The sequence below is a fragment of the Berghia stephanieae genome, chromosome 1 (genome assembly GCF_034508935.2).
Source record: "Berghia stephanieae isolate SIO BIC M18660-M18661 chromosome 1, UCSD_Bste_1.3, whole genome shotgun sequence".
NCBI lineage: Eukaryota > Metazoa > Mollusca > Gastropoda > Nudibranchia > Aeolidiidae > Berghia > Berghia stephanieae.
In genome coordinates, this window is record NC_088360.1 from 67,423,379 (window position 1) to 67,440,163 (window position 16,785).

The window sequence follows — 16,785 nt, forward strand, 5'->3', positions numbered from 1 at the left end:
AGAGATATATATATATATATATATATATATATAATAATGAGATGAGAGATATAGATAGTAGAGAGAGAGAGAGAGAGAAGAGAGAGAAGAGAGAGAGAGAGAGAGAGAGAGAGAGAGAGAGAGAGAGAGAGAGAGAGAGAGAGAGAGAGAGAGAGAGAGAGAGAGAGAGAGAGATTCTGTTTAAATTATTTTCTTACCTGATCAGCAAGAGCAGCAAAGTTGTAGTGGGGCTCATAAAGGTGAGGTGCCATCACAAAGGCTGCTTGGAGGAAAGATCGAGCCTGAAATTGGAAAACGATAAAATAAATGGGATGTGTGTTTGTGTGTGTGTGTGTGTTTTGGTACTAGTGTGATGAAATCGTTTGCTACTTTATGGATGTTAAATTGTGTATTTCTACACATGACAACCTAGACCACGATACTCGATACGTACTGCCGGAAAGCACATTATTATTTTGCCTGTAAATCGGAGCCTGTAAGTAACCTGGGGGGGGGGGGGGGGGGGGGGAAATCTTACAGTGTACATATTTATGTAAACAATTTATTCTGTGTCTTTTGATATAAGATGAGGGAGATGGGGGTATTATGTAACCTTTAGATTGATTGAATACCTCTCCTGCACAACTACACTCTTTGTCTCGAACACTATTCACATTGACGCAAAGGAACTTAAATCCATTTCATTGTATAATTTTGCATTGTTAGTCAAATGAATTGGTATTGAAATTAACTCATCAATATGGTTGAGTTTATATTAGCAATCACCAGCTTCGTCATTACAACCGCCATCCTTGTATTCAGTGTCACCATTGTCATTTTTATCAGCGTCGTTGCTATCACTGTCGTCACCGCGTCATTGTCATCGTCGTCGTCATCGTTATCATCGTGTAGCTCCGATCAAAATCGCCCATTATCAGTAGCAACACAAACATCGTCGTGCTCATTTAGTACTATCCCCATCATCATCATCATCATCATCATCATCATCATCATCATCATCATCATCATCATCATCATCATCATCAGGGGGGCATCATCATCATCAATTGCACCATTTCATCTACATATCACCGTCACTTCGTATGTATTTCATTTGTCTATAAACAGTTATGGCAAACACTACCTCTTCGTCATTTACACCCACTTGAACATCTTGAACATCCACTCCTTTTCTCTCGTTTACTCATTCTTAAAAACTGTAATCACGCACGTACGTACACATTATACACGCGCACACACATAATATATACACAAATGTGAGAAAATGATGAGAATAATTTACAAAACATAATACATGTATAATACATCATAAACATGTGCAAACATAGTGCCGGATAATGGGAAATGACATCGCATAACGGACATTGCCCTTTTTATGGAATGTTGGCGTGAGTAAAAGAGAACAACAGTCCAGTATAAGACATTACTGAGGAAGTTCGGTAGACGTAATGCACATGCTTCCATAGGTCAACTTAGTTTGCGCCTCTACTCATAGATGTAATATTATGTGTGTTGGGGGGGGGGGGGGGGGGGTTGAGATAAGGATGTCTGTTGTGCACACCACCTGTGCAGGGAGGAATTTCCCTCGAGAAGATTTGATGCTGGTTCAATCAAAATGTGTAAAAAATGGCAGGTATATTGGGAGAAAGAGTGGAATGCAGCTACTGGGCGATGGCATGAGGTCAGGTAAGAACAGACCATGGGGAAACATGGAGACCGTGAATAGAGGCCGGATAAGCTTTTGGCACGAGGCAAATAGGTTACATGTAACGTGAAGGGGAAACATAATATGTATTAATAAAGAAGTGAGACTATAAGCTGCTAGAAGCTGTGGACTGTAACAAGTAATACACAAAAATTAATATAACAACTTCAAACCCCCCCCCCCCAACCCAAGTAAAAAGAAAAGAAAAAACAAACAAAAAAGGGAACATTGCTGGCTCTAAACACTGCTTAAGCCAAGAAATAAAACAAAAAACAAAACAAAACAAAAACAAAAACAAACCAGTTTTAAAATAAATACATTAATTAAAAACCCGGGTAGACAGGAGAGAAAGGATGTGCATAGGCCCTGTATCGGGGGTTTTAAGTAATGTGTTCTAAGTTTTTAAAAATGATTTTTCTTTTTGTTGGCTGAAGAAAGGATTTTACTCAGAAACGTTCCGTGTTTGGTATACTGTTCTTTTTGGAAGCAGTTATAATACTTTTTGTTTATTAATAAAGAATGTGTTTTCCATAACTTAACTTGTCTCCTGATACAGGAAAACACCGAAACGTCGATAGTATGCTGACGCTTCGACCCATGGTATAACATCATATTACTATTCTGTCTATAGGTATTACTCATCGTTTCACATGAAAGTCGTTAAATTTCCATAGACCATCTATTGATTGCTTCAATTGGCTTCAACAGTCATGACGTCAATTCCCTCGTAATGACTTAGTAACTGGCTCTAAATAATCGGAACAATGACGGACGCCCTCATGAAACATTTATCCGACGAGCATAAAAGTGTATCCAGAGGAGAAAAGCATTATAAATAAGATCATGTTTTGACTTTTATACATTCTGATCAAATGACATGTAAAAAGTTTTAGCCAGGATGAAGAATAAAAAGTACCAATTTTCTTTGTTTAGAACCACGCTGATCGTCGTTGCTGGGCGACATCAGACTAGTGAATCCCATTGAAACGGTCTATTAAATATTGGAGTGGTAAGATGCTCATAATAGCTCAGTTGGTAGAGAACTCAGAAAAATTCTGAAAAAAAAATAGACAGGGTTGGGGGCGGGGATGTCTATTTGATACAGTAGACTGTCTCGAGATAATAGCGTTGCGAGGCAATGGGTCACATATTTATAAAACACAAGTTAAAGCAAAAGTAAACGTGGGATTGTGAATTCCAAGAAAATGCGACGGAATTTCGGGATAAAACAAGTCAGTCATAATGATGTTTCATCGTTCGTCTGTATGACTCTATGTTTTCTCTGTGTTGTTTGTATCATCAATCATCTTAACCAGACTCAAATTCTACTTTCGCTTTGAAGTATAAAAGGAAAGAAATTGACGCCACTCAGTTCTTTGTTATTGTTTTTAGCCATTTTTATGAATAGTTCTCAATAAATTCTATTATTCAGACTTTAAAGGTTATACATAGATTTGTCTGTTGATTCGTTATATCCGGCTGGCGGGTGATGTGAGTTTTAAAAAAAACTAAACGCATAGCATTAATTCACTCGCGGACGCCCATGACTAACTGTTATTCTTAATTACACACGAACATCTCACACATTCGATACGCTCGAACGAACTCCGGGATAAACAAATGAACAAAAAAAATCTTTTTTTTTTTTTTAACCGAACGAAACTAACACTATAATTTGTGTCAAAATCATGAATCCCACAAAGGCTCACATGGGAGTCGATTTGCCTTCGTTATATCATTATCATTATCGTTGTTCTTGTGACAATATAATCTCGATCTTATTTTACAAAGCCTTGATAGATGCACAAATTGTTGGGGTCAGGATTAATTCAGTTGACTAAAGCGTGAAATGGACAATTACAATCGTTTCACAAACTACTGCTGTGGTGATGCAGCTTTTTTGTTTTGTTTTTTGTTCTTGGTATTGTTGTTGTTGTTGCTGTCGCCGCCGCTGCTGCTGCTGCTGATGATGATGATGATGATAACGACGACGACGATGATGACGACGATGATGATGATGATGATGATGTCAGTCATGAATGGCGTTGCTGATACCAGCATCTAATGACGTCATACTCCTCATCTTTTTAAATAATCAATTTCGAAAAATTAGCTTCTGTAATTAACGTTTAGTTTATATCGTCATTTACATCCTTTCCACAAGTCATCCACACTCGTGTGATGTCGCAAATTACCTCGGTGTTTTAAACCCACACGAAATGTGAACAGCTTCATTCACCAGTTATTGACGTCAAAGGGATAGGTTATACAGTATTACCTTCTGGGAGACATGCATAATAATTCCCCATTGAAATGAAAGTAACAATTAGTGGGCGTGGATAACAGTGGGGAAGGTAATAAATAATAACTTGAGCTTTTATATAGCGTAATATCTACAAAACATGCTCAAAGCGCTTTACAAGCCCCAAGCAACACTTAACAAGTAGGACGAGACACTACGCCTGTAATGCGACATGACAATTTTTTCCGACAGAGATACAATTGTTGACGGCCAGATACTCATTTTGCACCTGAGTACGGTGAGAGATTGTGAGTAAAGAGCGCTTTCCAAGGACCCAACTATGAACCGCTCAGAGCGGGACTCGAACCGAGGACCTTCCGATCCGAAGAGGAGTGTCATACCGAAAGACCACACATCCGCACAATAATAATATATAGCAGTCATAAATGAGTAAAAATAAATTGCTTTTCTTAAAAATATAAGAAAAAAAAAAAAAAAAAGAAAGACAGACAGAAAGAAAGTGATAAATAAATAAAGGCAGAAATTCAAGAGTTGTGTATTCAGCAGAATAGGCTTCAACAGTCGTGACGTCACTCTTCCCTTGTAATGGCGCATAGTAACTTAGTAACTGGTTCCCAACTATCGGAACAATGGCGGACGCCCTAGTGAAGTACTTCTCCGACGAGCATAAACATGTATCCAGAGGAGAAAAACATTATAAATCTGATACTGTTTTGACTTTTATACATTCTGATCACATGACATGTGATGACAAGTTCAACATGACGAGTTATAGCCAGGATGAAGAATAAAAAGTACCCATAATTTTCACCAAGCTACTCGTTGCTGAGCGGGCGTGATATCAGACCATTGAATCCAATTATCCATAAAGCGAGAGTCCTAAGGTTCGTGTCTCATGCTTTGTTTTTATATTTCAGGTTATTATATGTAGTCCATTCTCATTTCGTCTTCGTATCACTCTGTCGTATCAATTTATTCTTTGGTAACTCCTCTTATTATTATACTATCTTTGTTTCCTTTCTGCTTCCCATTATGGTTAGTTTTCCTAAGTGTTGTGTTTAACGCTCTTATTCTACTCGTGATTTTATTTATTTCGATGGCATCAACTCAATGTTGAAATGAATTTTCCAGAGACAACAACAATAATAGTTCTTGAAAAAGAAGAAAGAAAAAAAAAAGAAAGAGAGAGAGAGAGAGAGAGAGAGAGAGAGAGAGAGAGAGAGAGAGAGAGAGAGGGGGGGGGGGAGTTAATGTGGAAAAAACAACAACTCAAAGTCTACGCAAAGTGATTTCGAACTGAAGACTTAAGAACACATAAATAAATAAATAAATACATAAATAAATTAATAAATAAAGAAAGAAAGAAAGAAAGAAAGAAAGAAAGAAAGAAAAAAAGAAATAAACAAGTAAACAACCGTATTAGAGCAACATTAGCATGTCAAAGCTCACCTTTACTATGGGTTAAGATTAGTTTGTATTTTTACATCTTATATTCATCATTCTTTGAGTAACAAGGCCGATGGTTTAAAGTATAAGGTGGGCGTTTTGACTAAAAAGAAGCAAACAATTGATATTGTCCAGTTTAACTACGCTATAGAAACCGGGAAAAGCTTCCACTGCATGATATTAAGCCTCTGAAGGACTGCTTTCTTTTTAAATTATATTTATTTTTTTTTTTTTTTAGTTTGTAATGTAAATTCTGAAATCACAAGAAATAACCCCAAAGTCTCTCCATGGAATTCGAATCCAAGCCTCCCGATCCAAGGATTAGTGACTTATCACTAGGCCATAGCTTCTTACCCAGTTACTTCTAGAAGGAACGAAATTGACGCCACTCAGCTTTTGTTCTCACTAAATTGTATTAACCAGACTAGACTCTATAAACGTTTAAGGTAACACATAGTTTTGCGTGTTGGTACCGAATACCCGGTTATGAGGTTTTTTTTTAAAGTAAACACATAGCATCAATACTTTCACAATGATGACGAAAAACACGAATGTAAAGAATGTGGTGACCCCTTTTATATGAGTAACATTCACTCCCTTTCTTTGTCTCTCTAATATGTATCATTAATACTTTACTATTATTTCCCTTGGTTAATATAGCTGTAACTGTAACAGGTAAAAAGTAAAGCGTGAAAACGAAAACGTAATGATTAATTGCCAGAGTACGTAGTTCTATAGCAGGTGTTATTCTTATATGTCTTGGTAACTTGATTTGCACAATTTTATCCTAATTCCCTTTACTGCTTGTGATAATGAAAAAAAAAAAAAAAAAAAAAAAAAAAAAAAAAAAAAAAAAAAAAGAAAAGAAAAGATTTTGTAGTTTGATTACATGACGAGGGAGTGTTTTCGGGGTTACTGGCGGTTTATAAATGGATTGCTGAATAAAAATAGCGACGATGATGGTTGATTCTGACCATCGTCATCATCTCAACCATCATGGTCATCGACACTACACCACCGCCAACAACAACACTAGCTACTACATACAATACAACGGCAATCATCGTGATAATCATCGTCATCATCATAAACTAACACAACCCCTCGTCAGTAAGTAGGTAGGATTGATTCCCATCAATATCAGCGTCATTATCCATCACTCAATCTGTCATCATTTTCGAAATTTCCAATTTAAACACGACCACTTCGGCTCGGAATCTTTTCGAAAACAATAAAAAATAAAAAAAGGGTGAAAAAATTAAACAAATCGATGGTACGTTAATCTTCAGTATTTTCAAGAGCCCTAGATATTAATAATGTTACATGACAGAGACTCTGGTAGAATCTAGGCGAATGTGCACCCAAATTTGTGATAACATTACTTGGAGATTACACACATCTCTCATAACCTCAAAGGGATCTGCACCGAGTCACTCCAGTACTCCAAAACACACACACCAAACGGTGATGGCTTGGCATCATATTAAGTATAATAAGAATAATAACGTTAGTAATACTAATTAATAAGGGGGTAATTGTGTATTAGCAAGCTAGTGCGAAACCCTTTGTTCAATGAACGGAGCTGCGACCAAGAACAACAAAATAACGTGTGTTCTTCTCTTTTTTAATGTATCTATTTTGTACCCGATGAGAGTCGATCTAGGTCGGATTTGAATGTACACAACAATATATTTTAAATGAATAAAACAAAGGAGATTGTTTATGAAAATTATTTAGGCTAGTTAAGAGCTTAATTAAACGCTATGAAATATTGAGAGCACATATGGGCTGCATATTTCCTTTCATCAATTCCAAGTTCAAGTTAAGGAAAGCTGGCATCATTGTTTTTCCCCAACCCATGTGCGGCTATGTAATCTAGTGGTATAACACACGTTTTTGGATCGGAAGGTCCTGGGTTCGAGTCCCAAGCGGCGCAAGTCGAGTCCTTGAAAAAGGCTTTTTACTCACACCCTACTCAGGTGTAAACTTAGTAGTTAACAGCGTTGTCTTTATCGAAAATATAATGCACTATCGCCTAACAGGCGTGATGTCTCGTCTTACATGTTAAAGGTTGCTGTTGGTTGAGACCCCCTGTAAAGCAATAAGAGCACGTCAAGTGGTTATTGCACTATATAAATGCTCGAGATTGTTTTTTTTTTAATTAAATTTTATTATGTAGAGAGTAAGAGAGATTAATTTATCGTATTGAGAGCAGATATAGTATTAAAATACCTAAAGAAATGGTGCATATTTCCGCTCATTTATTCCAAGTTCAAATTAATCAGAGAAGGCATTACTAGTTTCCCCTAACCCATTTGTGAATGGGTGTTGGTTTCACATTCATTGTACTGAAAGGCGAGATCTCAAGGATACAAACGAAAGAGTGATGTATTGTTCCTATCTGAAGCTTCTCTATTATCAACCACTCTTTCGTTTGTATTTTCACGATCCCAGGCTTCAGGCAGCCCCTACCGCTCTCGATCTTAACATAGAGTGAATGGTCGCTATTATTGTTAGGTATTTTTTAAATCTATTGTTTGCAAATGTAATTTTGGTATTGAATCAAAGATTTGGATCGAGGTGACAAGATTTTCCATAGAATGATTCGTCAATGAATATAATATTAATATTTGTCTTTATCTGAACCATTCATTGCTTTGTAGATATGATAAGCTTTGACAGAATTGAATCAAACCCCGAAGAACGTTTTAACCCAATCGCTGAAGTTATATAAAAACTGAATAAACTAGGTTAATCTATTTCTGTCTTTTTCTCTATTGATTAATACATTCCATATATTTTATAGTGGGAGGTCAGGGGGAAAAAAAGGGGGGGGGGGGGGGGGGGGGGGAAATGGCTGGGGAGGGAGGGGGATTTTCACATTAGGAATATACGGCAGGAGGGGAAAAATGATTTTATAGCTGTTAATCCTAAACCCTTGGTCGAATTAACGTTATGAAAATCAAATTCATAAAAACAAAAACAACAGCGACAAGAAACAAAAACGGCAAACGGAAAAACATCAACACACACAGATAAAAGCATTCCAAGCGGCATTGTAAGATCACCAAACAAATGACTAATTGTTCAGAGGAATCACCTATTTCGTTACTCAACTCTTCGTTAATATTTTTATCCTTCTGGTGAGAAACGTCGAGATTCTTGCGATTAAGGTCGGTTTTACAATAGCCATATAAACTTTGTAATCAATTTCATTCGATCCCTAAGATTTACGACGCCATTTTAAACAGGGAGCGAGGGTACAATCGTAGCCATCGTTAAGTTTTAGCCTGACACTGACCAAATAATGACGTCAAAATGCCAGTCTTTTGCCATAAAAGAAAACAACTCGTGAGTTGTAGTTCAACCAATGGGACCACTTGTTTCCATGAGCACTACTAACGACAACTCACTAGGCAGTGCTTCAGTGTCAGGCTATAACTTAACGGTTCTAGTGTCAGGCTATATTATTATGTTAACGATGGCTACGGTACAATACGCAGATTCACAACAAACGTTACTCATTCAAATACACACATACATACATCATTCAAAGGTTAAGGCACAACAGTGAACATAGTGTTTTGATGACTTGAAATCTAACACGGATTACAAATTTACCAAGACCTCTACCGTAGCTATCGTAAAGTTATAGCCTGACACCGTAGCCATCGTTAAATTATAGCCTGACACTGAAACCCAAAAAGACTGGCATTTTGACGTCATCATTTGGTTTTTGCACCGTCTAGTGAGTTGTCCTTAGTAGTGCTCATGAAAACAAGTGGTCCCATTGGTTGAACTATTGAATACGACTCACGATTTGTTTCCTTTTGTGGCCAAAGACTGGCATTTTGACGTCATTTTTTTGGTCAGTGTCAGGCTATAACTTTACGATGGCTATGGTCAGGCTATATTACGATGGCTACGCCTCTACTCACTCACTGCACTCTCTCCTCTCCTATCAATTCATTGTATAGATAGAATGAAGTTGACGTCAATCAGGTCTTTTTGACTGTTTTTTGCAATCCGCGTTTATGAGTAATTATTACTCAACTGTATTAACCAGATTATAAACGTTTAAGGTTAGACATGTATTGAATAGACTATAAATAACACAATAACAATGCCCCGAGTGACGTCAACTCCATTCTATCTACACCAGCTTTGACAACAAATGTTGTTTTCAAGAAGTTTATTGAATTAAAGATCCTTGGACCCGAAAATTCGTCGTTCTACGAAATGTTCGTCGTAGTAGGCAGGCCTGGTATATAAGATAAACCAAAGCTCGCCTACCCTTCAACCAAACTGCTAATAAGATACAAAGATATTGGACTTGATAAAATTACGAGGGAGTGTTTATTATATATTGTGGTTACTGACAAGTAAACATAGATTGCCAATGGGGAAAACAGTGACGACAATGGGGGTTCTAATCACCATCGTTATCGTCATAATCAACAGAATCCTCACCACTAAAATAGTATCACCACGATTAACATCATCAACATCATATTATTATTATTATTATTATTATTATTATTATTATTATTATTATTATTATTATTATTAACAACAACAACAATAACAATAATAATATAATAATAATAATAATAATAATAATAATAATAATAATAATAATTACAACAACAACAACTATAATAACAACAACAACAACAACAACAACAACAACAACAACAACAACAACAACAACAACAACACAATAATAATAATAATAATAATAATAATAATAATAATAATAATAATAATAATAATAATAATAATAATAATAATAATAATAATATAATAACGTTATTCTCGTTATTATTTTCATCGCCATTATTTTGATCCACCTTATCATACTCAACCTTTAAATTAAACTAAATATTAAAAAAAAAACCATTACACAATAAAAACAACAAGGTGTAGTTATTTTGCCCACTACTTACTAAGCACTGTTACTTATTACTAACTACCCCCCCCCCCCCACATCACCAACCACCGTGACAACTAGATGATTTGTCACTGATACACTCTATATTCACTTAACCAGAAACGTCAGCCACTAAATCCCATGGCAACCGGTCACAGGAAACAGTGGCGAGTAACTAAGTGTGAAAATGTTCAAGAATCTGGATGAACATTAAGATGTGGACTATAAAAAGTATTGTACTAACTTTAAAACAATATTATACTTCGTTCGGAAACCTTCTTCAGCAAATTAAAAAAAACAAAAACAAACACACACACACAAACACACACACACACACACACACACACACACATACACAGAAAAACCAAAAAAAAAAAATCCAAAAAGACGGCGTCAATGATCTCGGACGTGATGACTGCCCCATGATAATAATGATGACTCCCAGGTGTGAAAATATTAAAGGATTTTTTCCTGCAAATCCTTGACATCTGATATTTGAAATCAGACAGTTTAACAGAACGGTGTTTTTTTTTAAAAAAAATAAACCTATTCAAATTCTTAAAAGATTTAAGATTTCGTAACTCATTATTTTGTTTGCTTATGTTTTCCAAGAAAGGCAAGTCCTGTAATTAAAAAAAAATAATAAAAAAAAAACCCAAAAATAAAACAAAAAAAAAACAAAAAACAAACAAACTTTGCTCAGCTATTAAAGAACGGAAATTGTTTCAAAAGAGCAAATTGAATAATAATAAGATGGTAAAACGTTGTGAAAATCTCTGAAAAAAAAGAGAGAAAAAAAATTCAAGAAAGAATAAATAATCGACTAAAACATCAGGTTACACGACATACGCGTTTGATTTGGTAGACAGACCTGGTGAATAGTTTATTTTTTACTTTCAATATGTCTCAACATTGTTGACGGGCAGATGACTGGCAACCTGGGCTTAATTACCATGACTATGAGAAGATACGAGTAAGAATCATTGACATCCGGTCAACACAGCAGCCAAATCGCAGATGGATGACCCTGGTTAGAACAATATTGCTCGCTACTTTTGGCTATGTCTGAGCGTCTGGCCTGTCCTCTGGTCTGGCTATGAAGCACCTACTTTTGTTTCACCAAAATAGACGTTTGTTTAACAATTGTAGAACACATTTTTTCTTATAAAACAAAACATATTATGCAAAGTGAATTCCAAAATTAATGATCAGCTTAAACGTAACACACACGGTCACTTGAACTGTTACGATGTTACAGTGGGAATGGGATACTTGTGGCTTGCTGGGATGTCAGACGGATGGCCATTACGCAATTGACAGTGGCCATTCAGGGCGTTCAAGTCCACTAGTGACCCACTCCCAACTAATCTCCAAATTTGACCCCTCTCCATCGTTGCCCCTCACCCATTTAACTTCACGCTGTGTCGCTGATCTCCAAGGGGCCAATTAGTTTCCTGCGAGTCTCCAACAGGAAGTCTACTTCAAATACGCCTATATTATATCTACCGATTGAGAGGACTACCGACTTGTCAAAAAGTCTCATACTTGAGAATTATCTAAAGTATTGGGGTTAACACAAGCTGGGAAGGAATGAGGGGGGGGGGGGGGTCCATCTTAGACAACTGACATAATTTGAGCTCAACGTTTTTTGGCCAAAATACAAATGTTAAAAATTTGCTTCGTTGTTGTACAACGGCATTGTCTATGGACCGAGGATTTCAAGTTTTTGTGATACAGTTCAACCCTACATGAAGGCCTGTGTAATTCTTATGATTACAACTATGTAACACATCACAAGATAATGTGAAAGCAGACCTTCCAATTTTTCAAAATGGCAAACAGGGAATTTTAGATTAGTTAAATTTGAGACTGTCACACAGACAACTAATAACACATTCAACGGTAAATAAAAGAAATTAATAACTTACGGTTACAGGACTGCTTTTTGCCGGTTTTTTTTTCTTTTTCACTTTAGTCTGTTATTCTTATAAGATTATGTCATCCTGTTGCTATTATCAGATCCAAGTCAAATGAATACTTGAAAATGAGGCACCGCATATTCCATATTATTATATCGAACATAACCATGGTGATTCAATTATATTACCATATTTCTTACTTGTTGTCATTTATCATGTTTATTGAAATTTCCTTTCAAAAGTTATAAAAATGTGAAGCTCTTATCAGGAAAATCTGGAGTTAGGGAACAGGGCAACCAGATCAGGAATTCCCCGATCAAATCGGAAGGGTTGGCATATCTGTGAAAGTAGGGGTGAAAGTCGCGTTTTGTTATACAAATACAGTACCCAATCTTGGATTGCAAATACCTATTTTGTATTTTCATCTCTCCTTCCGCTTTAAAAAAAAAAATAAAAAAATAAAATCTCCTTCCGCTACCTTTACTGGCTCATACGCTTATTCATCTTCAACAACAGTAAAGATGACAATAGAATCAGCAACAAAACAAAGCATGGCAATAATAACAAGAACAACAAAGACAAATGTCAACGAACATGGTAGCAACGACGACGTCGACATCGACAAAACATCAACAATAACAAGAATAAGAAGAAGAAGAAGAAGAAGAAGAAGAAGAAGAAGAAGAAGAAGAAGAAGAAGAAGAAGAAGAAGAAGAAGAAAAAGAAGAAGAAGAAGAAGAAGAAAAATACGACGACGGTGATGATAATGATGTCGAAGATAGTGGTGGTGATGATGATAATGATGGTGAGATGATGTGATGATGGTGATGATGATGATGATGGTAATAAATAAGTAGATGATACTTACAGCATCAACATGGTTCCTCCTCAATTCTAAAACACCCAAGTTGTTGTAGGCTTCGGCATGATTATTGTTGTGTGACAACGCCAGCCTAAAACACTGAAAGGCCAGCTTGGTGTCACATATTCCCTGTCAGAGAAAATCATATTATTGTGATAATTAGGGAACAGGCATTGGAGTTCCTTTTTTTTTCAAATTTATCTGAAACAGTGCCAGACAAGCAGAAATAAAAATATAATCCAAAAAAATCAGCGTGCCTCAATTGGGGATCGAACCTCAGACTCCTGATTACCGGTCAGACGTACTACCTCGGCACCATTAAACCAAAGAGATTACCCGATAACTAGGTATGCACAGCATTCATGAATGTCTTTCAGATTTGCATGATTATATAGACATAACAGCCAACTTTTCAAAGAGCTAATAAAACATGACACCCTAACCCACAATGCCTTCATGGCCCAAAACAGCCGTATGTTTGGATAATTATATAATAATATAATCTCAATTAAGAACTTTTCTGTTTCTTGTTTCTAATTTGCTGGTCAGAAAAGCATACTCCCGGGATATGCAAGGGTTATCCCATACACATAAACAGTCCACATTTTTCCCCTTAAAATTTTACTCGGATTGCCAATTAAGAACAGTCCCGATTTTATTAGGTCAGTTGGCCATTATGTATAGAGGAAAGCAGTGTCAGGACAGACACATATATTAGAAAAGTGTCTGTAGCGGGCCTGAACTTGTACCCATATAATAGCTAAGCTATCCGCTCATATTAAATTCTGTTTGAACTCCGTAACTGCCAACTCTCTCGATTTTAAACAAAAGAAGCGGTTTTTAAAAGGTAACATTATTTTCTTGTTATTTATTTTTAACTTGCAAATTTCTATATCATTTTTAATTATGCTTACAAGTATGATTAAAAAATATAAATCAATATATTTGCATTGTCTATGTCTTTTGTTAAATCCAGGGCTGTTATTCATCTTATCTATTAATTTTCGTGTATCATTATTATTTCCAACAGACCAAGATTGTCTATAAATAAAAGATGAGTGCTTAGTACAAGGTGACTTGTGTATTGTCACTTAATTATTGTCGCGTTTCGGTAATCTTTAGTGAACAGATGGATAGGTATTTAGATTTTTAACAAAATTTATTGTGCATTTCTTTTATTTACTTCTGAGTCATCAAAAATTCAGCGAATACAGAAACGGGACAAAATAATTAGTGTGGCATATTCAAATAGCATAACAAAACAATAACAACAACAACAACAACAACAAAAGCAATGATTAAAGACAAAGAAAACAATTGGTCGCGTATTGCTGTCTTTACAACTCCATAAATCATACAAGTAGTCTTTAAGAGGCGAGGAGCATCACAAAATGCTACATCCTTCACTAAAAAGCGTAGTTCCTGTTGCAGTTAGAGAGGACTTCCTGTGTTTTCAAGAGTTAAATAAATAACGATTTTTTTACATTGTTGCTACTAACCTTTATTTGAATTATATAATATAAAAAATGACGCGAACTTGACAGAAACAAACCACTTTAAATTGCAGTGAAAAAATTAAATTCTCTGCTTTAATATATATATATATATATATATAATATATATATATATATATACAACACACACCACACCCACACACATATATAATGCATATATATATATATATATATATATATATATATATATATATATATATATATATATATATATATATATATATATATATATCTTAAATGATTATAAAGGGTAAACAGAGAATAAAAAAAAACAAAAAGAAATCCAAAACACAAGACAAAAATACTCCTAAATATCAAATCTGGGGGGTGGCAATAAATGTAGCCATCGTGACAACTGCTTTCCAATCAGAACTTCATCGAAAACAATAACAATCTTCCAAAAAATAATAATTAATAAATAAATAATCTACACATAATTGCAAAAGCTTTTTTTAACACTATAAAATAATTGTCAAAGCTTTTTATAATATTATGAAACAAATAAATAACCATTTAAATCGATTTTAAAAAAAAGTGCATCACCTTCTTGACTCATGTTTGTGAGAGAAGTGTAAAAGATTAAGGATAATGATCAAAAAGAAAATAATTCAAATATCAGATCAATTTATTTTTTTAAAAACCAACCCAATCCTTTAAAGAAATTTACGAAACCCCCTCCCCGCCCCCCTCCCTCCCAAAAAAAAAAACCCAAACAAACCACCCAACCTTAATCATTTGTCCATGTACAATAATATCTAAAGCATTTTTATTCACATGTCATATAAGATGTCAAAATCTGCTAAAGGTCATTAAAAACTAAACTGGTACTGCAGTTCATGCAGATTCGCTTTTCGTTTATTATTTGTTATATCTATAAAGTGCATAGTCCTCTTCTATAACTTTCTCATTTTGTGAGTCGATCACATTATGAAATTGAAGCTATCTGCGTTGTCAGTCTGTGTTTGAATCAGGTATTATTTGTTAAGTTGTGTGTGAACAAACGTCTGTAGCAATTCTGTACTTGAAGTATAATATTAACTATATCTATCATGAGATCATAAGGGCACTTTGCTAGATAGCAAAAGGTATGTGAATCATTCCAAGTCGTTTCCTATCATTATCGAAATTTCCTTTTAACAAAACGGTTTACCACGAAACAGAAATACAGAACAAGGTGCTTAACTCTATAAATAAGAAATACACCAGTACAAAACATTTACTCTCCCTTGGAATCTAATAAACTTTTGCTTAGTTTTATTATTTTTTAAAAACATCTATTAATTTATTCTTTTATTAGTCCATCCATGTAAATATTATTTATCTATTTGTCAATTGATTTATCTTTACTCTTTAAAATGTTTTCGGTAAAATTATAACTGGTCTAATTTTTAATGGCAGTAATGGAATCAGTAATATAAGATAGTCATATCAGCTTTAAAATCTCGTTTTTATTTAAACTTCAATTCACACTGCAAATTTGTGAGGGGGGGGGGGGGGGGGGTATCTTAGAAAAGTTATTTAATTCCATCCCGACTTCACAATTCGTTTGCTCCTCTGTTATGACAATACCAAAGACAACTCCATGTCAGGCTCTAAACATTGCACACACATCACCATAATTGATATTGTGTACGGTTTCTTAATGAGTGTAATTAATCAAATTAACTCTAGAAGGGTACAGGGCTTGTAGACATGGACAACCTGTTTTTTTTTTACCAAGTATAAAAGTTTATTTTTTCAAAAGGAGGATTTATAACAAATAAGTGTTGAAGTTCATTATCTTATTTACTTACCAATGCAACATGGCCTATGTTAAACCATACATCTCCCAACACCATTTCATCATCCGATAAAGATAAAGCTCTCTCAAAACAGGTTAAAGTCATGTCATATTGCTGAGCATAAAAGCAACAAAGTCCTAAGTTGTTGAAGAGTTCAGCATTATAGACACCCATTTGTAAAAGCCGCCTGTTTATAATAAATGGAAGAAAAGAAAAGAAAATCAGCTGCATTTACTTTATTTACTTATTCAAACTCTATTATAGGTCAGGATCTGACATGAGAGAAAGGCTCATGAGTAAGATCTTTTAGCAAACATAAAACACTTTCCCACATGCATGGCCGATCAAAAACTGCATCACATATA

At 35.1% G+C, this 16,785-nt stretch overlaps 1 protein-coding gene across 1 annotated transcript in view; it reads right to left on the reverse strand.

Annotated features, from left to right (window-relative positions):
• The window catches only part of LOC144980002 (tetratricopeptide repeat protein 8-like), a 51,114-nt gene that overhangs the window by 25,690 nt on the left and 8,639 nt on the right, over positions 1 to 16,785 (reverse strand). The window contains exons 8-10 of the mRNA XM_078927440.1: positions 16,433 to 16,607; positions 13,132 to 13,254; positions 198 to 281 (exon numbers count right to left, since the gene is read on the reverse strand). Of these exons, the coding sequence (XP_078783566.1) occupies positions 198 to 281; positions 13,132 to 13,254; positions 16,433 to 16,607 (382 nt within the window). The remainder of the gene's footprint in view (positions 1 to 197; positions 282 to 13,131; positions 13,255 to 16,432; positions 16,608 to 16,785) is intronic.